This window comes from Aulonocara sp. 'chitande type north' Nkhata Bay, linkage group LG20, assembly GCF_057382095.1.
Source record: "Aulonocara sp. 'chitande type north' Nkhata Bay isolate Kocher_YH1m ecotype deep benthic linkage group LG20, A_spYH_male_GT1.1, whole genome shotgun sequence".
Lineage (NCBI taxonomy): Eukaryota > Metazoa > Chordata > Actinopteri > Cichliformes > Cichlidae > Aulonocara > Aulonocara sp. 'chitande type north' Nkhata Bay.
In genome coordinates, this window is record NC_141363.1 from 19510291 (window position 1) to 19536075 (window position 25785).

General features: G+C 48.4%; 1 protein-coding gene across 4 annotated transcripts; it reads left to right on the plus strand.

Annotated features, from left to right (window-relative positions):
- The first annotated feature begins 800 nt into the window (after window positions 1-800).
- LOC147305457 (uncharacterized) lies at window positions 801-24547 on the plus strand. Of its 4 annotated transcripts, none has more exons than XM_086276495.1 (26): window positions 801-1573; window positions 7529-7656; window positions 8405-8550; window positions 8688-8841; window positions 11458-12839; window positions 13356-13502; window positions 13608-13706; window positions 13799-14060; window positions 14155-14217; window positions 14311-14414; window positions 14874-15002; window positions 15945-16052; window positions 16237-16378; window positions 16570-17043; window positions 17147-17191; window positions 17266-17345; window positions 17612-17724; window positions 17802-17985; window positions 19600-19684; window positions 19774-19919; window positions 20168-20258; window positions 20345-20493; window positions 20605-20690; window positions 22704-22773; window positions 22853-22974; window positions 23131-24547. In XM_086276495.1, exons 1-26 carry the CDS (start codon window positions 1500-1502, stop codon window positions 23360-23362), a joined length of 4815 nt encoding a protein of 1604 aa, XP_086132621.1. In that variant the 5' UTR covers window positions 801-1499; the 3' UTR covers window positions 23363-24547. The 4 variants fall into 4 exon arrangements, with proteins under 4 accessions (XP_086132621.1, XP_086132623.1, XP_086132622.1 ...); XM_086276497.1 differs by lacking the exon at window positions 801-1573 and adding an exon at window positions 1845-2005; XM_086276496.1 differs by lacking the exon at window positions 801-1573 and adding an exon at window positions 6031-6088.
- Window positions 24548-25785: the final 1238 nt, after the last annotated feature.

The window sequence follows — 25785 nt, forward strand, 5'->3', positions numbered from 1 at the left end:
CTAAGAGCATGAGCAAAGAGCAAGCACCTGGCGACGGGAAGAAATCTCTGGAAACAGAACCAGGCTCAGGGAGAGAGAACAAACATACACTCTGGAAGTGACGACAGTGAGCCCAGAGCTCAGACTGCAGGCCGCTCTAAACACTCAGTTTATCACAGAGAGGGGAGAAGCCCCGCCTACCTGCTGTGCAAACCTTGATCATTCTGAGCTGTGTCATGCAAAGCTACAGTAAGAGTCCACTCAGTTTACTTGATGTCTTTGCAGGTTTTCAAATCATGTTGACAATTATCTGTGTTAACTATTTACATGAATCACAATACAATGCTTCATAAGTTTATTTATTTTCATATTTATCTTCATAAAAAATGAGACTTGGCAGCTGAAACAGCAGAAACACCTCAAAGTACATGAAAGCCAGCTTGCACAGGTGGCTCTCAAGCTTCTTTATAAACCGTTAACCTCCACAACCTCAAAACTCTCCTTTTGTCCTTCACCTCACCTGGAAGAGAACCGACCAAGAACTGACCCACGCTCAGGAGAACGATCTGCATCTGTCCATTAAAATTTCATTTGAAACTGAGCAGAGTTTCAGTACATACGAGAGAACCCGGAGTCATCTAAATGTTGTCTGCATTCATTTATCTCAACACTAAAAACGTGAACTTATAACTCAGTCTAAAATGCTGAGGAATGAGGGGTCGGCTTCGGTGTGTGTGTGTGTGTGTGTGTGTGTGTGTGTGCGCGCGTTTTAAACGGGTGAGTAACTGCGTGTTTAACATATGAAGGACACAGCCGAGTGGTTACTTATCCTGAAATGTCACGTCAGCGTTGTGCGTGGCTGTGTGAACACTGACGGTGGGATAGAGTGAAGCGATCAGGGGGAACTTTGAGCGTCGTTCAGGGAAAACACATCATCGATCAAACGCAGCAGAAGCTAAAGAGACGTGGTGAGTTATGAAACCGTCCTGGTGTTCAGACGGAGTCACCTAGACTCGCCCCTCAGCAGGGGCCAAACCATCCACAGCAGCTTCCACTGGGAGGAGACAAAAAGAGGAAGAGGTCAAGTGGGAAGCAGCGGGGCGGAGGCTCGGTAAAATAAACGCAGGAAACTCGGAGTCACTTATCTGGACATCAAACATGACAGGAAGCTGCTTCTGGGTTAGCAGGACAGTATGATTCTACTGCGCACATCAGTTGCGCTCACCTGTAGGAAGGAGAATCCGGAAACACCTGACAGAGTCAGCGAGTCCTGCCGGAGACCACGGCCTGTTCTCTCCGGATCATTCAGGGAACCGCAGCTTATCAAACAGGGCCGGCGAGCTTTTCCCACCACTCCTGTCTCCGGGGCATCCTCAGCCTCACCTGGACTCCAGCCCTGCACCCCCTCCCTCTGCCCTTGGACGTCGGGCGTTGTTCTTTAAAAAGGTTAAAGTGGGACAAACTGAGACGGCAGCTCTGCAGAGCACGGCAAACAAACAGCGGGGGTCCTCATAGAAGATATGGACCAGCACACACCCAGCGAGCAGGAAGCCCACCACACACCGGCAGGAAGCCAGCGCCACAGCTCCGACAGGTAAACAGGGTCTCTGCCCCCACCCAGCAGCGATATCAGTGAACCTCACACAAACGGAAGAGTACAGCTGTGCTAAGTAGACTCTTTAAAACTCTTTAAAATCCCGATTAAACTAATTTCGTTGGTTAATCACAGCGAGTCTGTGCTGCTGTTTAACTTGATTCCAGCAGAGGGCGCTCACGTCGTCTGTTTCTAGTTTCTTTCACTTTCACACAGCCGTTCATAACTTCCTTTTCAAGCCTCTTCTTCCAATCACAGACGGCAGCACACAGCCAGGCCACTGGCTACAAATCGTACATAACCTTAGAGCAGAGGTGGAGGCAGGTGTGTAGGAGCGAGAGCTTTGTGACCAGGCTTAGGTCTGTAGGCTCGCAGTCATCCGGTCATGGTGGTCTGAGGAGTGTGGAACCAAAGCGGCTGGACTGCTTTACGGTTTGTGAAGTCGTTTCACCTCAGAAGTGAAGAAGCTTCGTCTTTGCTAAACTTAAAGAAGTGCAGTGGCTTTCTTTCTGAGATGTTTGACACAATCTCCGAGCCGAGCTGTAGTCACTACAGAGGGATAAAGCTGATGAGCCACACCGGGAAGATTTGGGAAAGAGTTGTTGGAGCTAGGTTAGGAAGAGAGGTGATGATCAGCAAGCAGCACTGTGACTTAAATATTCATCTAGTTGCCATTAGAAAAAAAAAATCTTAAGCTGGTTAATTTTATGTGTAATTTTAAGACTTTATTTTGCTTTTGCTCACTGTGATAATAACTCAGCAGTCCGAACACATAACCCTGTGGAGCCCCATCAGAAAACTGTTCCAATCAGAGTAGATGTGTTGTCCTCTGAGCACAACCAGGTAACTCAGACAACAGGCAAAGAATGAAATATCTCACAGACAAGATTGCTATTAATTTCAACACAGAACAGACAGAGATCGTGATTTATCTCACAAAAAGACAAGATTGACGTCTGTAGTCCACTAAAACCACAACTTCTGAGAACCTGAAGGAACCAAAGGTGGTTGAAACGCTGACATCATCTTCCACGCCAAAATTGGTCACGGTGCGAGGGCAAAAACCGAGCTGAGGTCAGAAGTCAGAGGTGGTGAGACCATCTGAGACTAACTACTGCGCCAAGGAAGCAATTAGTGACACTGAAAAACTAGTTCATGACTTGATTACTCTAGGCTGGACTACTGTAACTGATTACTATTATTATCATTATAAAATTCCCTAAAAAAACTTTATTTGATCCAAAATTCTGCAATATATTTCTCCTGTTTTGGCTTCCCTTCATTGGCTTCCTGTTTAATCCAGAATTCAAAATCCTGCTCCTCACATACAAGCTCTTAAATAATCAGGCCCCATCTTATCTTAATGACCTTGTAGTACCATATCACCCTATTAGAGCACTTCGCTCTCGCTCTGCAGGCCTACTTGTTGTTCCTAGAGTATTTAAAAGTAGAATGGGAGGCAGAGCCTTCAGTTTTCAGGCCCCTCTTCTGTGGAACCAGCTTCCAGTTTGGTTTCGGGAGACAGACACTATCTCCAGGGTGAAATCAGTTAAACTGGGACACTTTTTGGCAAATTTCATATTTTTTGGCAAATTTGGTAAACTGCAAAATAAGCACTAAGTGAGACTGAATTGTGTTTTTGTTGTTAATGAGTTGTTTTCAATATGTAAACCTTGATTTAATTTCATAAATTATAATTATTCAGGTCCTATAGCTTTTGAAACATTTTTGAGATGAGCAGTGTTTTAGGGTAAAGTGGGCCACTTTATCAGTCAGCTTTGATTTGAACTCATTTTAACAAATATGAACACATTCAAGTGTTGATTTAATAATTCATGAATAAAAACACTGGCATTAAAAATAACTAGAATTAGTTAATTATTACAACATTTTCATAAGAACTGTATGTTCTATTTTAGAGACAGTCTTTACAGAAGAATCCATCGTCAGCATAGATGCCACTTTCTTCTCCACACGTCTCATGGAACCAGGCGCTGCGGTTCCCACAGCTGATCCACTCCCCACTGGCCTTTGGGTCACTTTTGTCTCCATAGACTGCCTTACATGCTTTGCAGGGCACGTCATCCTTCTTTGCACCTTTGCTTCTTCTGGTCTTTTCTATCTTTTTAGTTTGCACTGCCTTGGTGGAAACGTAGTCTACGTGTCCATCGCTTGTGAAGACAAATGACAGAGGTTTGGCCCTCTTTCTGACAGTCCTCTGTTGTTTTGGTTGGACACACAGATCACTGAATGTAATACAAGTTCAGGTTGATGGCTCTTCCTTTGGTGTGAACAGGTTAAAGACCATCTCTATCTCAGGAACACATTCAAAGTTGACTGTTATTTCTTCAGATCCAACCATCCAAGAATGTAAAGGTTGAGGGCACCTCAGATACCGCTGCAGGGGGATGAATGGGGCTGAGGGATTTTAGGGTCTGGATGTTGGTGCTGGAGCTGGTGGTGTCTGGTGGGGTCTGCTTGCTATTGCTGGTGGTGTCTGGGATCTGATTGCTGGTGGTGTCTGGGGTCTGCTTGTTGGTTCTGGTGGTGTCTGGGGTCTGCTTGTTGGTGCTGGTGTTGTCTGGGGTCTGCTTGTTGGTGCTGGTGTTGTCTGGGGTCTGCTTGTTGGTTCTGGTGGTGTCTGGGGTCTGCTTGTTGGTGCTGGTGTTGTCTGGGGTCTGCTTGTTGGTGCTGTCTGGGGTCTGCTTGTTGGTGCTGGTGGTGTCTGGGATCTGATTGCTGGTGCTGTCTGGGGTCTGCTTGTTGGTGCTGGTGGTGTCTGGGATCTGATTGCTGGTGCTGTCTGGGGTCTGCAAGTCCATCTAGATCTCTGGCATCATCCTTAGGTAATGACTGAACAAACAACTGAGCCCATTCTAGGAAGACATCATTAATCCAGCCATTATCTGAGACCTGAACAGTAACATTCTCAGGGCACTGTTGGAGCCACTCACATCGTAGCCACTTCCCTTTAAACATAATCACAGTTTGACTGAAAATGCATTCTGCATTGAAGGCTGCCATGCAGGTGGTAGTTTCACCTTTCTCACCTGCACAGACCTCCAGACATGGTTGGCCAATCACTCCAAGCACCTTGGTTAAGGAGTACTGGTTTTGTGGACCAGACTCGTCGCAGTTCCATACATATGGGAAGGCATGCCCTCGAGGCTGGGAGTGCAGAGCAGGTTGTCATAAACTGGAAACCACTGACTGACCACCTGCTTGTTCAGTGGTGCGGCCCTTGCAGCTGAGAGCAATTCATGGTTTTGTATGCCACGCCTTGCGTGGTGCTTAGTGAAATTTTTTAACCAATAGTATCCTACTCAGCCAACCTTTTGTGAGAAGCCCTTAATATTATTTTGTGATGCTGTTGAACCTCTCTCTTGGTAAGAGGAGCCAGTTCTTGTTCTGCTGCCTCAGGGAGGCATAGCCACTATGAGCTAGCTCCCACTCACTCTTCTTTGCAGTGTGGCCTGGGGATTATTCCATGCTCTTGAGAGGAAGCGCACACTTTTTTAATTTCACTCCTTGTACTCTTCCCATGCTCCCTGTTTTCTCCTCTACCCACTGATTGTATTTTCCTCTTTCCTTCTCCTGTCTTCTCCCTGTTCCTTCCCTATCCTTTTCTTTTATTGCCTTCCTTTCTTCAAACTTTCCTTTTGGCTAAAGCATGTAGTCAGGGCTGGATCAGGTGACACTGAATCCTCCCTTAGCAATGCTGCAAAAGTGTAGGCTGAGTCCCATGATGCACTAAGTATTTATCCTTCTCTCACCCCTTTTAAGATAAGATAAACCTTTATTACTCCTACACGTGGGAAATTTGTTGGGTCACAGCAGAAATTGGACAGTACAAAGTTACAAACAGCAAAAATGAAGAAATACACTAGAATAGAATAAGATAAAATAACATACTATGTGTTTACACACCACTGTGCATTTAATTATGAATTATTAATCACTCTCTGGCTCTCATCCACAGCATGTCTTTTTTCCTCCCTTCCTGAGTCTGGCTCTGCTGGAGGTTTCTTCCTGTTAAAGGTTTTTCTTCCCACTGTCGCCAAAGTACTGATTGTTGGGGTTTCTCCGTAGAGCTCTACAACTGTACTACTCTGTCTTAAATAGTGTAAACGGTTAGCTTAAATAAAAGCTATTTTTTCGTGGAGCAGCGCTGTCGGAACAGCCAACCGGAAAATCTGCTAACTCCGATGTCGCCTAGTGTGACGCTAGGAGCTAAAGCTAACTGCAGCTAGCAGCTGTAGAACCGGATGTTTCAGTAACAGCGACATTAACATAACCAAAGAGTTTGGCTAGCTGGTATTTAAAGTTAAATTTCGACCCCTGTGGTGTTAAAGGGCGTGGGCCTTTATTTTATTCACACTTCTGGCTGTTTTTAAATTGAGTGACTAGGTCAAACACCCGCTTTTTTTCCGCGGCAGAGGGCTGGGTGGGTTTTGGGGGTCGTCGAGGCTGACTTCTTTGGTATTTGAATCGGTCAGAGCGAGCTGAGCAGAGAAGGTAAGTCCACCATGTTTGTTAGCAGCCTGTTGCATGAATTCGCTAAAGGTTTCACCATGATTTTAAACGAAAACTGTACATTTCTTCTAGAATAAACCGTCGGGAGCGCACAGGCCGTTTGTGACTTTGCCGTAAACTTGTACTGATGTTGTAAGTCAGCGTCGCGAGCTAATGTGGATATCTCGCTGTGTTATTAAGGTCTCTGAGTAAATGATGATCATGTAGCTGACCTCACAGCCATTGTTCGTTCAGTGGGCTAGTTTAAGGCATTGTGCAAAAGTGCTGTTTATAAGGTGGGAAACTATCTGGCACTTGAATGTGTGGCGAAACGTTTTTCCCACTGAAAACGTCCAGATGAACAGAATCATCTTTTTGAGAACTCAGAGTAAAAGTCAGCTGAATGAAAGTGGGGGTGTGAACAAAAGTAGCTGACCACCGAGTGACCGCTTAAACTCCGAGACAATTTCTAAACGGTAGCGGTGTTATTGCCGTTAAATGCTGTAGTTGCTATTGTATTGTTAGCCGCACTTTATCACACATGCAACCATGACTCCAGCTGACCTGAGATCAGATTGTTTTTATTCCGACGGCAGCCCCACGTGTTAGTTTCCGGAAACAAATTTAAGAGCGCATCGGTGCCGCTTCCATTGATTCTATTGGCTAGAATAACCCCCGCTCTGCTCTGATTGGTGTAGAGGCCACTGTGAATGTGTGCTGCGTTCCGGTAACTTTGGAATTTCCGATGCGTGCGTCCCGGTGTTAAGGTTTTGTCTGTCGCAAGATTGCGTCTTTAGCAATACAACGAAGTGTTTTTGTTTTTGCACGTAAACGCAGCCGTGATCGTTAACTCGGGGTGGGCAGGGCTACGCCGAGTTGTAAATTAGACTTGAGGGGAGGTTACAGTTGAAGATTCCGGCTGGAAACTCGGGAATTCCAACTTCGCCTAGAATGCGCTCGTGTTCATTTCGTTCGTTTCCATTCTATAGATTGAATGTGAAGTAAACGACATTTTAATGGGACCCTAAATGCAACGCTTTCACGAAGAAGTCGTTACAGAGGAAGAGGTCAGCCCCTGAAGCAGCACTGTGTGACCCCGGTGTCCGTGACGCTGTGACGGAGGTCTGCAGAGGGAGATCGGGCTCTTTCAAACTGTTAGTAAACCTTCTGGACAGACATTTGTGCAAACACGTGGGCTCGTTTCGGGGCGCTTACAGGAAAATATTACTGCATGAGTGTTCTTACGTGTGTAAATGTCACTCTGACTTCATCAGGCTCTTGTGTAATGCATGCCTCAGTAATATTTGTTTTGCCTCATGTATCATCCCTCCAGCCGGAGCCTATCATGGGGCTAAAGGCGGGGTAGAGCCTGGCCAGGTCGCCAGTCTGTGCAGGGCTGCAGCATTGATGTATGATTTTAAAAACATTGTGATGTGTGTGCAGGTGCCTTTCGGAGATGGCGGTGCATGTGACCCTGAACGGGACGTTTTTGTATAATCGCTACGAGCTGCTGGCGTGGCTAAACGAAACCTTACAGACGAGCTTCACCAAGGTGGAGCAGGCATGCACAGGTGGGTGTGTTTTAACAGGCATGGCTGATGCTGGTACATTGCTAACAGCCTCCGCCTTACTTCTCACGTGGAGTTCTCCGTCCTCCTGAGCCCATCTGTGGTTGGCTAACAGAAACCAACAGGCACTCGCACATCACTCCTATTCTTTCCTCCTTTCCTTGGATTCTTTTCTTTCGGCTGCTCCCTTTAGGGGTCTCCACAGTGGAGGATCTGCCTCCACCTCCTCTGTCATACCAACCCTCTGCCTGTCCTCCTTTTCTACATCCATGAACCTCCCCTGAGGTCTTCCTCTTTTCCTCCTGCTTGGCGGCTTCATCTTCAGCCTCCGTCCTCTGCACATGCTGAAACCGTGTCAGCCTCTGACTCTGAGCTGTCCCTCTGACGAGGACTCATTTCTTAAAAAGGACTACTGTGTTTGTGGACGGTGGCCCAGCTTTCTTGCTATCATTTCTTACTGAGCAGGTGTGCCTCGTGGTGCATGTTGTGAAAAGAAAACCATAAATAAGACTATTTACACAGAGCAGGAAGGAGAGCAAAGGAAAAACCTGTGCTGCCCGAGTGTGTGGCTTACAGGGTTTCCCTGACCCTGCACTGGGCTCATCATTAGAAACTCAGGTCATGTGTCCCTGCAACAGGAACAGGACATATATGACAGGCAACGAGGAAAAGCCAGTTTGACCAGTGTAAAGATAAAGCCGTGTTAATAATATAAATGATGTGTAATACTTCCTGCTCTGTTTGTATCCAGGTGCGGCTTATTGCCAGCTGATGGACTGGCTGTTTCCCGGCTCCTTGGACCTCTCCAGGGTCCAGTTCCAGTGCGACACCATCATGCACTCTCTGCACAACTTCACCTTGCTGCAGGCTGCTTTCAGGAAGGCCGGAGTGATCAGAGTGAGTGTTGCAGCGCTTTCAGGTCCCGACATTAAAGCGAGTGCTCGCTGCACACCTGTGTTAGAAACAGCAGGATGACTTGGCGCTCGTTCTTTGATAGAAACACGCACCTAAAGATCCTCTGTTGCTCTGCCTAGCACATCCCCATCGAGTCGCTGATGAAGAGGAACTCGGCCGTGGCTCTGACCTTCCTCCAGTGGTTCAAGATCTTCTTCGACGAGAACAATGATGGCAGGGAGTACAACGCCTTGGAAGCTAGAGGAGGACAGAGCCTGGTTCCTGCTGACCTAGGTGTGTCTCGCACAGGTGTCACACAGCGTGTTTTCAGGGAAACCGATGCTGGGAACTAGTGCTGGGCGATATTGAAAAGATATTTATCACGATGTGAATTATTTTATATCACGATAACGATATATATCACGATATACCGCAATGTTTCCACTTATTCTCTGAAAAGTGTGACAGATGTCATTGCTCACTTTTCTCCAACTTTATTTTGAAGGTTTAAAGGAACTGTCACAAATGAGAAACGTGCATTTTAGTGCAGCAATATAAACGCATCAAAGGAAAACAGCTGTGGCCTTCTTTATTTTCAAAATCATACATTTAAAATGAACTTTTTAAAGTGCACAACAGTTTCAAGGTTTTCTGCCCAAAATATTTGTTTTACTAACATGCATATCATATATGCTAGTAAAACTAATGTGTGTATGTATACTAGTACTACGTGCACGTATATACGCACATAATGTACTTTATGCACGGTAAATACGTAGCGACGGCAGACTCATACCTTGGGCTAACATGACTCCAGTGTGGTCATGTGGGAAGTCCGCAGTCTGTCAACAGCGAGCGCGGCGTCTTCGTTAATGAAGCGGATGGTTACGCTCATGCAGGGCTGCGTATCTCTGCTCGTCCACAGGTCAGCAGCCAAGGCTTAATGCACGACACTGCAAACATCCCGCTCTACTTTGGCCGCCATGCTTCGTATAAGCGAGGCAACTCGACTTTACTGAAGTGCTTACGACCGGGCATAACGTACCTCGGATCAAGGACTTTGACGAGGTCACGAAAGCCGTCCTTCTCAACTACATAAACAGGGCCATGCCTTTACAAATGCAACGCGAGACGGCGCCTGTGATTTGTTTATGGCGCTGGGACGTTTTCTCATACGGGCCTCGTGTGAAAGGCTGCTGCATCTTCAGCTGGTATAGTTTTTCTTTCCCAACTTGCTCCCGTCGTTCCACAGCTTGGTTTAGCTCGGATTCTCTGGATTCTTCTTCGTGGGCCTTCTGTAGGTGATACAAGAGATTTGTTGTGTTGCCATCGGGCGCGGGAATAGTTTTATAGCATAGCTTACAAATGGGCGTCTTCTGCTCCGTGTTGGTGCTGTTGAACCCAACAAGTAACCAAATCACAGACGTACCCCGTTTTGGCAAAAGTGCTTCTTCTTGGGCTGCCTGTGCAGCCGTCTCTGCCTGGTGCATGTCCGGGCATGAAGCTGCAACCTGTCAAGCGTCCATCGTTTTTGAGTTACCGTAAAGCAGTGATGTGCGATACCAGGGGCGATCGTGGCTCAAGAGTTGGGAGTTCGTCTTGTAATCGGAAGGTTGCTGGTTCGAGCCCCGGCTTGGACAGTCTCGGTCGTTGTGTCCTTGGGCAAGACACTTCACCCGTTGCCTACTGGTGGTGGTCAGAGGGCCCGGTGGCGCCAGTGTCCGGCAGCCTCGCCTCTGTCAGTGCGCCCCAGGGTGGCTGTGGCTGCAATGTAGCTGCCATCACCAGTGTGTGAATGACTGGATGTAGTGTATTCGAATCCAGGCCATTTACCACTGATTTCCTTTCCGATCTCATACCAAGTAAAATTCAGGGTGGTATCGACGATACTGATCCGATACCGATACAAAAACTTGATGTTTCATTGTATTACATAATACAATATATCATTGTATTATGTAATTGTAATAATATAGCTTCATAATGATTACAGGACATCAGATTACTTGTATAACTTGTATACTTATAAAAAACCTGCCATTTGAGCATGTTCAGCACTAAAGGACTCTGCCACAGACGTCTGTCTCGCCCTAGCAGCACCTGTCCCTCTCCTCCTCTTCAGTTCGCCTCAACATAAGCTCGTCATATTCTGTGATATGATTTATTCTGAGGTGTTTGATGAGGTCAGTGGAGCTGCCACGAAACCTCACTGTCTTGCCACATCGCAAACTGCGTCTTGGCTGTTTGTGGAGGTAAAACACGTCCACACATGACTCCATTTACGCTCAGCCGTTGTTGTGAGTGCGCACGCCAGGGGCTGCCACACAGTTATGCAGCCGTATTTCGCACATGACTATGAAAGGCGGAAGAGGAAGTAGTTCCTTCCAGTGTAGACGATCCGAATGTTATAGTTTCTTTCCACTGTGTTAATGATAAACTACAAATTTTCCCTAAATTACTAAAATATCGATATTTTAATGTGAGAATCGATTCTAGAACATAAATGACTGATATCGGAGGAATCGATATTTCAGGATCGATCCGCACATCTTTGCCGTAAAGCATGACGCATATCCGGGTGCACGTAAAGCAGCACCATGTCGCAAAACTACAAGAAGTTTGTTTGTGAAAATATCATTTTTTATACTTTGCATAGAGTATGTATAGTGACCAGACAACACTAAAACATTTGCCACAGGCTATTTCATTTATTTAATATCTTTTATGTAATAGTTTATAAAAGTGGGTCAGAAACGCTAACAAACGGTAAAGATCGTCAGCACGACCGGAAACGTTGAAGCTTTAATGTTTCGCTGCTCGTTTTAAAGCCAGAAGTTTAATATGTGAACCTTCACTTCAAAGCTGTCGCCTAACGCTCTCCCCCCCCCCCCCCCCCCCCCCCCCCCGCAGGTGGTGCATTTCTTCTGCCGAATCAGAAACTCGCCGTCACCGTGACGACGAACAGTAAAACCATAGAGCAAGAAAAAGCAAATGATGTAATCTCGCTGATCTCCGACGACGAGGACGACGTGGTGGACCTGACGATGGAGTCGGTAACAAACGTAGACGAGTGTGTTCCGCCTGAGCAGGTGAAGGAGGCGGAGTCAACAGACTCCTTGGTGGACGAGGGCGATGTTTTGCTGCGATTCAGTAAACAGTACTGCCGCGATGACGTGGACCTGACGCCGACCGGCCAAATCATCAACGCGCTCCGCAGCACACCGTACTGCCTGTACCTGCACGTCGGGGTGGAGCTGGGCGGGGGCCGGAGGACGAGCATCGTCCTGATTGGCTACTTCGACGGCTGCTCGGGTGCGAGCGTGGTGAGGGCGCTGCTCGCGGTGCAGCTCAGCGTGGATTCGGCAGTCGGAGCCCCGGAGTCAGATCCAGACCTTCTGATGAAGGCGCTGACGGAGGCTGGCCTTCCTCTCTCCAACCTGGCTGTGTTTTACTGTGATGCTCCGCCCCCACAGGTGAGCCGGAGGTTTGAAGCCCAGCTCCGGCTTTTCAGCCCCAGCTTGGTATCGCTCTGCGGCCTTCCTGGGATGGCGGGACGAGCGTGCCAGGCCGGACTCCTCACATCCTTCAGTCACGTGGTCGACCTGGTGAAAGACATCCACCGTCACTACTCCACCTGCGCCTCCATCAACGACAGCCTGAAGGAGCTGTTTGCGGACGTGGAGCACCACAACCTGTCCCGCCCCGTCTCCTCGCAGTGCTTGTTCTTCATCCACGCCGTGCAGAAGATGGCGGGCTGCTGGACGGATTTGGTGGAGTATTTTAAACTTGAGGCGCTGGCCGTGGACGCCGAGCGCATCAGCACCCAGCGAATCACCGTCCGGCTGACCGATCCGAAAGTTGAGCTACACTTCCTGTTCCTCGCCTACGCGCTGGAGCCGCTCCGGGCGCTCCAGGAGCTGCAGCAGTATGGCTCTGCGAATGTCGGAGTGGAGCTGCAGCTCACGCTCGTGCTGCTTCACTCGTACGCGGCGAGGGTCCTGCAGCCGGCCGCCCTCGACGACTTTCTCAGGAGGCGAGACGTGAAGCTGCTCAGCAGCGAGGCGAAGCTGCTGCCCGCAGCCGAGGTGAAAGTGGGCGCTCGAGTCAAAAACCTCCTGCGGGCCACCCCGGCCGTGGATCTGGACGACGAGGACAGGGCCGACTTCATGAAGGACGCGCGGGTGTTTTACCAGGCGGCGCTGCGGAGCGTGGTCGAGAGCGTTCCCGAGCAGCTCGGAGACTCGGCGCTGAGGAACATCACCCTCGTCCAGAAAGACCCTCACAGAGTCAGCGTAAGACGCCTTTGTTTGTGTGCTGCTGGAGGCAGAGCAGGGCTGGTACACTGAAGGTCGCTGGTTTGATTCCCGGCCGACTTGTAGTCTAAGAAAAGCGGCTGCAGCAGGATTTTCCTGGCTCCTAGTCGGATTCCCTCCTCAAATCTGCATTTTACTTTATCATGAATCACCTTCGAGTGTGTGAAATCAAAGCTGCTTTGATATACACCAAATTATTCTGCACATGGTATTTGTCTCTGATTTCCTGAGTAGTCGATTCAAATGACGTTTAGACCTGAGGGCGGCGACGATAACCAGGGCGCCAGCTCCCCAAAGAGAGAGAGCTTCCAGTACATGTGTGCTGTAGGTAGATTAGCCAGATGCTCTGACCCACACACGGTCCTGGCTGCTCCTGTGAGCTGCTGTCAGGCTGCAGGATTTGTGCACTTTAAAGGTCACTTTGTTACGCTGTGTTCATAAGATGCCGTCTGTACCTGCTGCTAATGACTCTGCAATGCAACATCCTGTCCTCAGAATAAGCTATCCAGCAGCGTGCTGTCAGAGATGGCGGTAGAGCTGCGTCTGTGTGACCCCGCCTCTTCAGAAGCCGATCAACTTCAGGACGACTACCTCAGTTTGACTCACGCGACGAGAAGTGGAGAAGCTACTTCCTGGGCAAAGGTGAGAGCACCAGCGTGGCCTGAACGTCCACACGTCTGGTTACTGCAGTAAATACATGGATAAAAGCTCTGTGCGTGAGCCGAGACGACGCGTGTCTGTTTGCAGATGGTGAGCGAAGTCAGCCCCGGCTCGACGCTGCGCAGGCTCATTTTGACCCTCCTGGCCCTGCCGAGCTCGCTGCACCGGACCCAGGTGTTTGCTAAGGTGAGAGGTCAAAGCCATGTGAGTGGCCCACACGACCCAGGTGGGAAGGGATAAATAATTTCCCTTTTTTCTGTCTTTGCTTTAATCCCAAGGTGTCGAACATCCCCAAGACTTTTCCTGACAGCCGAGAAGCCTCCAAAGCTTTGCCTGAACCGGGGATGTGGGCGAGAAGACCCAACAACCGCAGGAGGAAGATACCCGTCCGTCACCAGACAGCTCACGATAATGAGAGGAAACAGGAAGTGGACAAACTGAGCTCATCGGAGGACAGCGACTGGACCAAATCCAGACCACCTGTGCGTTCCAGGGAATACAGCAGCACGGAGGAGTCGGGCGACACAGAAAACTCCTCCGGTAGGACTGACGCCGGAGTTTGCAGCTCTGACACGAAGTTGATGTGACGCCTCGTTGATGTTAATCAGTGACTGCGTGTCCTGTTTTTATCCAGATGTGGTGGATGTTACAGAAGCTTCCAGAATGTGTCGGGCTGACAGACTGAGGCAGCTGCGCAGTAAGAAATGTCACACCGGTGCAATAAGAAAGGGCCGTTTCTGTTTGTATTTGTTCGCTGAGCTGCTTCAGCCGCTTCTCGTCTCGTTTGCAGGTCACAGAAATCGTCAGGCCAAGTCTGATTTTGTCATGAGCAGCGATGACGAGGATTCGGCAGCCACGCCGACCCGAGTAGCATCGGCGCGGGAACAATCACCTGTAAGGCATTTCACACCAGCTGCTAACTAGCAGCACTGTCTGTGTTTACTGTGTTCATGAGTGATGTGTCACTGCAGCCGTCGTGTGACGCATCTGCACAACATTTCAGCTGAACAGCCAAGCACCAAACTTTTCTTCTCAATCAGGGACAGTTTGAGTTTGTTGGTAACAAATAACAGAAAGCTGAGTTTGGAGGCGGCGGTCACATGAAACGATGCGTTTAAGGACATCAGAAAGTTTCAGCGCTTTCACACCGTGGCAGTTTCTTATTTTGCAGCGTCTTGTACAAAAATGTGAAACTCGGCGTGCGTTTGTTGAAGGCAGCGATGGCAAAGTGTGTTTGCTGGTGTCGACTCAGTTTAGCTTACTGTGAAATCACCTGCTCACACATTGGTCGCTATGGCAACAGAAACTTACAGTGTTTCGCGTGAACACATCTGTGTGTGTTTTGTCCTGAAGGGGGAGCTGGTCTGGGGTTACGCTGGGAGCTCGGCGCTGTGGCCGGCCGTCGTCCTGCCGTGCACAGGAGAAACTCCACCGCCAGGGAAGACGCTGGTGGAGTGGTACGGACAAAAGACGTCCTCACAGGTGAGTCGCACCATGCTGTCGACCTGTGGAACCAGGAAGTGTGGATCAGCTCTCTGTTTAGTCCAGGCTCTGATCCAGTGAGTCGTACCCAGAGCGCAGGGCAGAGCTTGACTGATGAAGACGTCCGACGGTCCTCCTCTGATAAAGAAACAGGGAGACAAATCCTGCTGAATTGATACTGTAAATTCAAGCAGAACAAAGCTGGTCATAGATCCAACCAGAGTTCAGTGTCAGCATCTCCTCTGGTGCCCCCAGAGCCAATCACAGTGGAAGTACCAACCTGGAGCTTCCTGGGCCCCTTTCTATACTCATTTGAGTCCCTCGCTCGTCCTCTCGGGACATCCAATCACAGCTGTTGACACACAGTCACCTGACGTCCCGCTTCACCTCCTCTCTCTCTCTCTCCTGAGTTTTCTCAGTCACGTTAGACTCATTATGTTTGATTAAGAAGAGAAATGATTTGCTGTTAGAGAGCCCCTCCTGTCAAATATGAGGGGTGTGTGTGTGTTCCTGTCTAGCTATCTTTGTGAGGACCAAAATCTGCATTCTACTATACTTGTGAGGGGACACACACACACACACACACACACACACACACACACACACACACACACACACACACGGTCGTCACAAGTTTGAAGCCTTTTTGAGGCTCAAAATGTGGTTTTAGTGTCAGGGGTACAGTTAGGCTATGGTCAGGTTTGATAAGCGGCTCGAGAAAGCATTATGTCAATGAAGGTCCTCACTAAGATAGCTGAACGGGGTTGTGTGTGTGCGTTTGTGCGTGCATGCCCTGAGTTTGAGTCCTTTCCTCTGCAGACGTGATCAGACGGTCGTTTCTTTGTCTTCTGCTTTAAATTATTAGTAAAATCTGTATTTGTGCTTTTCTCCTGTGCCGATCGGCCCGCGGTGGATGGATGTTTTCCTTCTCTCTGATCCCAGGTCAGTTTGCAGGATCTCAAACCTTTCGCTGCGTTCACCCAGAACTTTTGTGCCGACTCCTTCAACATCCTGAACACCTACCAGGAGGCCGTGTACCTGTCCCTGCAGGTGTGTTTGTTCAAACAGGAGAAATACTGGAGTTGAAGAGTCCTGGACTCGTTTTGTAAAGAACAGGTCAAAACTTCACGGAACCTGAGATTATTCTGAGTTCTTACTATGTTCTTTTAAATATGTTTTGCTAAACTAAAGTCTGTGTGCTCGTATGTGACACGTCCTCCTTCCTCTGCACCAGGAGGCGGCTCGGCGCTGTAAGAAGCAGTTCGCTCCTCCTCCAAAGGGCAGAGAGGAGCTGCTGAAGCAGATGTTGGACTGGGCGTTGGGAGGCTTCCAGCCGTCGGGGCCTGAAGGATTTCAGCCCAACGCTCCAAAGAACGGTAAGAACATTGATACTACCTGCCTGACTGAGTCGGAGTCACGGTGTGGCTCACCTGTGAACGCCTGTTTCTGTGTCAGTCGTGGAGGCGGGGTCAGGGGTCGTACAGGAGGAGCTCAGAGTAGGACAGACTTGACGTGCTCCGTCTTATTTATGATGTATTTTGATCACATGTTTGATTTCCCTCTGCAGACTGGTGGTCGAGGGTGATGAAGAAGCTCCCCCATAAAGCCTCCTCTTCTCCTGACTCCTCCAGCATCAACCTGAAAGATGTGGAGGTGTGCCTGAAGAGGCTGTCCTGCAGCTCCATCAGGAAGGCCTCAAAGCCAGCAACGGCAAACAAAAAGGAAGGTCATCCTGCGGAGCACGGCCCCAAAGCACAGAAGGAGAAGGAAGCTCGAGGAGGAGGGTCAAAGATGGGGAGACAGGGGAAGAAGGAGGAAGAGGAGGAGGAGGAAGAGGAGGAGGAGGAGGAGGAGGAGTGGCGAGGAAAGGGGAAGAGTAAGACGGGATGGAGAGGAAGGAAGGCTCATAAGAAGCGAGGCGAGCTGAACGATGACGTGTCGTCTGATTGGATGCCGAGCAAGAAGAAGATCTACACCAAACTCCACAACAAGGTCAACAAGCCGACCGCCTCCTACGCACAGCCCGACCAGAAGCACAGAGGTAACGCTCGGCGGCTGTTAGCGATGCAGCTGTTAGCCTCCGCTGTCAGCTCTCACCTGAGCAGGTGTGAACGTGGCTCACTCTCTCTCACTGCTCCTTTCAGAGACGATCATCAGCACGATCGTGGACATGAAGCTGGACATCGAGGGTGAGTGTGCAGCGCTGCATGCCTGGAATCTTTGCGTGTATACGCTCGTGTGTTTGATCGTGTGCTGTTTGCAGGGTACTGTCTGTGCTGTGGGACGGACAACATTGAGATCTTCCACCCTCTGTTTAAAGGCGGCCTGTGCCTGAAGTGTAAGGTGAGGAGCTGCTCTCAGGCTTGGTGCTCGACTCCCTGATAGTCGTGAGGAAGGACCCGTGCATCCATCAGCACGTGCAGTTTAAAGCTGCATGGACGCTGCTGCAGTTTGTGGTGTCGGGTTGCAGCGTAGACCTAACGCAGAAACAGGAATCCTGCAGAGCTTTTAAAGAACTGAGCAGATGTTTTCCTTTGTTTCTGTGTGTTGTTCGAAACGTCCAAGCTCCTCCTGAGCAGCTGGCTGTGATGGTGTCTGTGTGCCTGCAGGATAACTTCACAGAAACCTTATATCGTTACGACGGCGATGGATATCAGTCCTACTGCACCATCTGCTGCTACGGGATGGACGTCCTGCTGTGTGGCAACGATGGCTGCTGCAGGTTCTCAGCTTCTTTCAGTGTTTCGGCCGCATGTGCCAGCACGTTCTCCGTTCTTAACCTCTGTTCTCCGTCCTCAGGTCTTACTGCGAGGACTGTCTGAACATCCTCGTCGGGCCGGGAACGTTTGATTCGCTGAAGCTGGAGGACCCGTGGATCTGCTACCTGTGTCAGGCTCACAGACCCCACAGAGCGCTGATCCCCAGAGAGGACTGGAGCATCCGCGTGCAGGAGTTTTTCACCAATGACAGCGGCATGGAGTTTGTGAGTGGAAAACCAGCCTTGGTAAAGATCTGTGTGCAGGAAGCCCTCAAAGGTGCTGATTCTATTAGTCCTTTATTCAATTATCCAGGTAAAATCTCATTGAGATCTAATTTCCTGCCACCATGGCAACAAAAGTCAAATACATGTAGCACATAAGTATATAACATTAAAACAAATAAAATATCCTGTACGAACACGTGAAAATCTGACAACACATCAAATTAAGAGCGACATTGAAAACAAAAGAACTTCCTTTAACATGGACTTAAACTCCCCCAGGGTATCTGATCATTGCAGTTGCTTGGAGACTAACAGCGTTACTAAAAAAATTATCCGTCCATTTGCTTCCACGTAACCTTCTCAGGGTTGCGGCGTGCGCTGCAGGCTATCCCAGCTGTCTTAAGGCAGGAGGCGGGGTACACCCTGGACACGCCTCCTGTCTGTGGCAGGGCACACAGACAACCTACGGTGTGATTTAGTGTTTCCACCTATCCCAACTAACTGCATGTCTGTGGACTGTGGGAGGAAGCTGGAGAGAACCCACACAAACACGGGGAGAACATGCGAACTCCACCCAGAAAGACCCCGATGGAGGAACTGAACTCAGGACCTTCTTGCCCCCTGCAAATTATCCATAAGTGTAAATTTGCAGGCATCTTTAAATATCCACATTATTGCATACGCTGGGTTAGACTCTGATTCTCACAAATAAGCTACAAGACCTACAAGCAGTTTTACTCATGACTTTCTTTTAGTTGTGTGAAGGGAACCTGCAAAGTAAGAGTGTTGCGTAACCCTTTTTGTAACTGTAGCTCCCACACAAAGGTTTTCTCAGGTACTCGCACAGCAGATTCTTTCGTCCATATCGTGGCAGAAAGTTCATTTTTATTCCCGACAGTTGTCAAAGTAATGCTTGCTTAGCGCAGCGGGCCGAACTCGCAGCCCGTAGAAATATAACGCCGTCTGTCCCTTGAGGTGACGTTTCTGTTAGGGACGATTTGTTTGTTGTGCAATATTAAAATCTTCAAAAATGATTGAATATGAAGGCAACATGAGCACAAACATGCTGAGGGATCGGCTGTGTTAGCGTCACAAACTCACGTGAACACTAAAGTGTGCGTTTGTGTTTTACATATGAACAAAATGCAGGACAGAGGACGGGCTATTTGGTAGTTCAGTGAGTTCAGAGGGAAACGTGCTCATGTCTGCAGTTTTGGAATAAAAAAACAAAACAGCTTTGTTTTCTACTTGAACACTAAAATGAGAGGACGTGCCAGCAGCGGCACACAGCTCCTTGCAGCCCTCTGTCACAGCTAGTGACCCCTGTGGCCACGTGGTGAACTGCAGTCATCAGTGGCAGCAGGGTCAGGAGTTCTGTGCTTCTGTGGTTTTATGTGTGTTTGTGTAGAGGTTTAAACTATGTTGGTGACGCATTTACTTTAATTCTCTTCAAGATAAATAGAAATTAGAAATAAAATGTTGGTGTCGGCATCAGATCCACTCACTTACACTTTTTTACATCGGAGCACCCCGTGTTGTGCGTCAGGTGTGACTTCCTGTCGTCTCGTCAGAAATCACGCCGGCTCTTGTGTGATGCTGTTTTTCTTGTTGCAGGAGCCTCACCGCGTCTACCCGTCCATCCCTGCAAACCTCCGCCGACCCGTCAGAGTCCTGTCGCTGTTCGACGGCATCGGCACAGGTGAGCTTTACCTGCCCTTCTGCTCCTGTGAAACGGCCATACGCTCCTGCTTTTCCACACAGCCCCTTCTTTTCTCCGCGTCCCGACAGGTTTCTACGTGCTCAAGGTCCTGGGCATCAAAATAGACAAATACGTCGCCTCTGAGGTTTGCGAGGATTCGGTCGCCGTTGCCACCGTCAACCACGACGGGAAGATCGTCCACATCGGAGACGTGCGGCACATCACTCAGGAACGCGTATGTCCTTCGTAATTCCTCTTTCCACAAATGAGGACGCGCTCTGTTTTATTTTGGCGTCTCCACAGCGGTACGTATCCGTGCGAGCAGGAGACCAACGTGGCGGACAGACTGAGAGGGCGTCTCCAGTTTGTTTTTCTGAGCTGAGACAGAAGATTTGACTGAGTGTGTTTGACGGGTCAGAATATAGAAAGTGCTGCGGTGAAGCCCCGCCCCCTTTTCTCACCACGTCTTCTTTGCTCCTCCAGCTCGAGCAGTGGGGACCTTTTGACCTGCTCATCGGCGGCAGCCCCTGTAACGACCTCTCCATCGTCAACCCGTTAAGGAAAGGCCTCTACGGTAGGTTTCTGCAGCTCGTCCGGTCACACAGGTGTCAGTGGTCTAAAGGTTATTGTTGGTGTTCCTGTGTCACTTCCCTCCTGCAGAGGGCACCGGGAGGCTTTTCTTTGATTACTACCGCATCCTTCAGTGGCTGAAGCCCAAAGAGGACGACCCGCGGCCGTTCTTCTGGCTGTACGAGAACACGGTCGCCATGAACACCTGCAACAAAATCAGCATCTGCCGCTTCCTGGAGGTCTGCACGCACTCACTTCCGTTTGGATCCATAACCCTCTGCTCTTCCTCTTCCTGTGTGCTTCTTTAGTTAAACTGACGAGGTGTAAACTGTGTCTTGTTTTCCCGTCAGTGTAACCCGGTGATGGTGGACGCCATGCACGTAACTCCGGCCCGCAGAGCTCGCTACTTCTGGGGAAACATCCCGGGAATGAGGAGGTACGTGAGCTTTAGCATCTTTTTAATATTAGTCGGATATTTCATGTTTTCGTGGAGTTTCCTCTTTGGAAGTGCGGCCTCCATGAATCGTGGGGTTTGTGCTGAGCTGGAGCTGCAGAGGACGGCAGCTTTTAATGAATCGCTGTGATTAAATCTGAAGCAAAGATCGTTAGAGGGAAACGCCCGGTGAGCTCTGTGAGTGCACGTTTCCTCATTCCAGGAAGACAAAAGTTTTCCGATGGAAAAGTTTGTCTTTTGCGAGCGACGCCGGCTCTGGGACGGCCACAGCGACCCAAGCAGACAGGAAGGGCTGTGGCGGTTAGCAGCAACGAAACTTTCAAAATAAGAGCAAATACCGTATTTTCACGACCATAAGACGCACTGTGCTAAAAGGCGCAGTCTCAGTTATGTGTGCCCTTACTGTATTTAACACACACATAAGGCGCACTGGATCATAGGGCGCATACAAGTACCGTATGCGTATTTAAAAATAAAGCGGGAGCAAACCTGAATTTGGTACCTTACTCACATTTCTATTGCCGGTAATCGTCATCATCAACAACACACAAGCATACAAGTGTGCGTATTTAAAAATAAAGCAGGAGCAAAACAAAGTTTGGTACTCACATTTTTATCATCAATCAAACCCATGGAAGTCCTCATCCTCTGTGTCTGAACAGCTGCGCTAAATCTCCATCAAACATGCCAGGTTCACTTTCTTCACTGTCAGAGTCACTTTCCGTGCCGTGCGGCTCCTCGGAAACGATGCCGGCTTTTGCGAAAGCTCGAACAACAGTGCCAGCAGACATGTTAGCCCAAGCATCTACAATCCATTGGCAAATTGTGGCGTAACTCGCCCGGCGCTGCCTTCCACTCTTAGTGAAACTGCGTGGAAAAAACCACCTGGTCTCCTTACATACACCTCCCTCAGCCACTCTTTCATCATTTCCTCATCCATCCAGCCCTTTTCATTTGCCTTAATGATGATTCCTGCTGGAAACTTCTCTTTAGGCAAAGTCTTTCGCTTAAAAATCACCATAGGCGGCAGTTTCTGTCCATTAGCATGGCAGCCAAGCACAACAGTGACAGAAGACTTTTCATACCCCGTTGTGCGTATCGCTACCGTGCTGGTCCCCTTCTTCTCCACAGTGTGACTCACCGGGATGTCAAAAGTGAGCGGGACCTCGTCCATGTTTGTGATGTGGCTGGATGTTTTTGTCGGCGATGTGTTTGCTGCAGTAGGAGCGGAAGATGGCCAGCTTTTCCTTATAATCCGCTGGAAGTTGCTGCGCTACCGTAGTCCTGGTCCGGATGGAAAAATGGCACCGTTTCATAAAACGAAAGCACCAAGACGGACCTCCTCGGAAATGTTCAATGTTCATCTCTTCAGCTAGTGAAACTGCTTTTAGCCGAATGGTGACCGTCGAAACGCTTCTCCCGCTCGCTCTTTGCTCGATGATCCACCGCTCGAGTCTTTCCTCCAACTCGGGCCACCTCGCCTTATGTCTGCGGAAACTCAGCTGCGTTTTCTTGACCTGCCGAACTTGTTTTCCAGCTTCCTCCATTTGCGAACCATCGATTCGTTAATCTTAAATTCTCTCGCCGCTGCTCGATTTCCATGTTCCTCCGCGTAGCTGATGGCCTTCAGTTTAAACTGTGCTTCGTAAGCGTGTCTCTTTGCCATTTTCAGGGTTGTTAAAACAACGATGTCCTGCATAATGCACATACCTGTTCTTTTATACAGGTATGTGCCATTGTCCGGTATATACGATCAACGCCCACACTTCACCCTTTAACGTTCTCATGGTGTTCTCTACTACGTCCTCCTTACAACACACAGGGCGCACTGCGCTATAGGGCGCGCTGCACTTTTTGAAGAAAATCTAAGACTTTTAAGTGCGCCTTATGGTCGTGAAAATACGGTACTGAGATTCTCCAAGGCCAAAAGGGGAAAAAAGTTCAAATGCGTTGCCGGATAAGCGCTTTAAATAAAGTTTTATTTTTCACCCGCAGGCCCATCGTAGCCACCCAGAGCGACAAGCTGGACCTGCAGGAGTGCTTGGAGCTGGGCAGAAAGGCCACGGTGAGTGACTGAATCTTCTCCTCGCTGTGATCCGTCCACAGCTGCTCGGCCACATGATCTTCTCATGCTTGTGTTCCAGATGTGTAAGGTGAGGACGATCACCACCAATGCGAACTCCCTGAAACAAGGAAAAAATGTCAACAAGCTTCCCGTCCTCTACAACGGCAAAGAGGACAAACTGTGGATCACGGAGCTGGAAAGGTAGCAGGCTGAAGGGTTGTAACGTCTCTCGTCCACTCGTCTCTAACAGCCTGTGGGCTGATTTCTGTGGATCCACTGAGTTTTTATCTGAGCCACGAGCAGTGTTGTCCTGTTAGATGGGTGGATTATTAAAGGTGTCCTCCTTCCTCCCTGCAGAGTCTTCGGGTTCCCTAAACATTACACCGATGTGCGGGACATGAACCGGCAGCAGCGGCAGAAGGTGCTCGGGAAGGCGTGGTGTGTCCCCGTCGTCCGTCACCTCTTGGCCCCCCTGAAGGACTACTTCACCTGTGAGGACTTATCTCCTCTAACCACAGCTGCCACCACCTCCTCCTCCCCCTCCTCACAGTCCTCCAGTGCCCCTGCAGAGCAGCAGCTGTCGAGTTAGGAGGAGGTGCTACCGTTCAGATGTGGTCATTTGATCAGCGACACAGTGCTGACGTGTCAGTCTGTGCGCAGGTATCTGCGGTTTCTCACCTGAGGACGACGCTGATGGATGAACCTTTCACTGCTGGAGAGATTCAGCAGCACAACAATGTTTTTCAAACTAATTTAAACCTTTTAATACAGTTCAAATGAGCCCTCTGCAGGTTCATTCATTTTAAAATTTGGGTTCAATTAATTCCAGGTGTACTTTCAGGTAATACCACTTCATACCACAAGATGGTGCAGTGAGTAAGCGTAAGCTTTATTGAGTGAAAAAGGCCATGAGGACGGGCTGAAAGGAAGTACTGAAAGTGTCAGCACGCTGCCCCCTGGTGGCGAAGGATAATTAGAAAAACTATTTTTAATCATGTTTCTTGTTTCCAGGAGAAAAACAGATTATTTTTTTTTACTTAAACATAAATCAGAGCAAAAGAAAGTTGCTGAATAAATTCAGCGACACTTGAACAGTGTCTGGGAGCAGGAATCTGACACCTGCGTCTAAGGTTACCTGTGTCAGACACTCTGGCATCAGCAGAGCTGAGGACATGTCAGCTCTTTATTTATCACCTTTTTTACTCCTTTTTTAAAAACTATGAAGTCATGCATTTCAAACTCAAACACAGGCCGGGAACCCAGTGTGTGCTCAGCTGTGTGCTCAGGTGTGTTTAGACTCTACCTCCAATAAAATTGTGACGACCTAAAGGCTGAGGTCCTTTGTTACTGTGGTGCTCGTTGATGAACTGTGTGCTTCTGCAATGAAGCTGTAACCAGGTGCTTTCCTTAAATTATGCCTCAATCCTTAATTCTACTGTTGTTGATGTAAATCAGTTAAACTATGAGTGCGACCGTGACACACGTCACTGTATGTTCTTAATATTTCACACAGGACTGATCTGTGGATGTTGACTACATCTGTATTACTGTTTGGTTTGCAGTTTTTCAGCTCGGCTCTGACTTCAGTCTCAGGGATTTGAGGCGAGCGAGGAAAACCAGACCGAGCCGACGTGACAAACTGTTCAAATGTTGCTCGAGCGTTTAAATCACAGTTACACATCATCACCTCCGTTTTTTTCTTTGTTTGATTAATGAAATGTTAAAGTAACTTTATTTAAAATTGTTAATTTTCAATGAAAGAACATAAATCAAATCTCACTCTGAAGAAGCGTCTGTGTCTTTGTCAGCAGTGGAGCTTACAGCCTGGAGGTGGCGCCACACTCAAGTGCCCGTCCTCGACTCCTGGCGTCTTAGTCCCTCCCACCTGTGAAACAAGGGCAGGTGAGGCAGCGGGCGTCCTTGCCTCAGAGGCCGGTGATGTAATCAGCAGCGTTATCAATAACTTAGTTTGCTGCGTTTTATGTTCTCAGGTATAACAGCTGTTGTGCTTATTTCCACATTCACGAAACTCCCAGAATGCTTCAGTGTGACGGCTTCAGTGCCTGTGTCCCAATTTAGCGACCGCACGCTTCAGAGTACGCGCAGAACAGCTGATGTTGTTCATGAGACTAAAATCATCTCACTTTGGTAATGTAAATATAATATGGACAATATTATATTTATTGTCAGATTATTATGAGAGATATTTTACAGGATATATTACAGCAGTGAGCTTGAACTCTGGGTCAAAGATTCAAGTCGCAGTTATTTATGTTTCCTGTCAAGTATCTGTGACAGTGCATATACAGATGTGTTATACATAAGAGACAAATATTATTCTTTTAATATGTTGGTACTAAATGTGGCTCAATGCTTACATACATGTGTAAAAGCAAATGTACGAGCTGTGATAACTGTGTCTGATAGAATGAAGAGTCGACTGATATATGAAATATTCCTTTATTGGGTGAGAAAATCAGACCATGTCATAACTGCTGTAAGTCACACAGAATAGATATCAGAGCCTTAAACAGGCTGACGTCTGCTAAATGGGTCAAACTGGGCAGAAAGTCTACAAACACATAACATCCTTATAGAATATGATGTAACACTATAGATCAACTTAGCTCAGAATATATAAAGCATATAAACAGTTACAGCAATATGATGCAACAAACACAGCAGCTACTGATCCAAAATACTCAAAGCTTCATAGAACTGAAACCAACATTTATTTTAGCTCCATCCTGCTGCTGATACAGACTTTAGGTTTCTGAACATTAAACTTGTTGCTGCCTTTCATGGTGTGTAACTTGAAGGCCCTGAGTACTCTGAGTACTTTCTCTCACACTGGAAACACTGGGATGATCACATTATTTGAACATTACCTAATAAGACTGATTCTTATTAGGCAGTTCTGTTAAACTTTTCTAGCAGTCCTTCACAAACAGGGAACAGTCTGTCTATTCTCTCCATCTGTCAGCTGCTGCTGGCTCTTCCTCCTCCTCTTCC

Coding starts and splice junctions, on each gene's coding strand:
- LOC147305457 (XM_086276495.1), top strand. CDS start 1,500: ATGGACCAGCACACACCCAGCGAGCAGGAAGCCCACCACACACCGGCA. Junction 7,657..8,404: donor GGTGGAGCAGGCATGCACAG/GTGGGTGTGTTT, acceptor GTTTGTATCCAG/GTGCGGCTTATTGCCAGCTG. Junction 20,691..22,703: donor AACATCCCGGGAATGAGGAG/GTACGTGAGCTT, acceptor TTTCACCCGCAG/GCCCATCGTAGCCACCCAGA.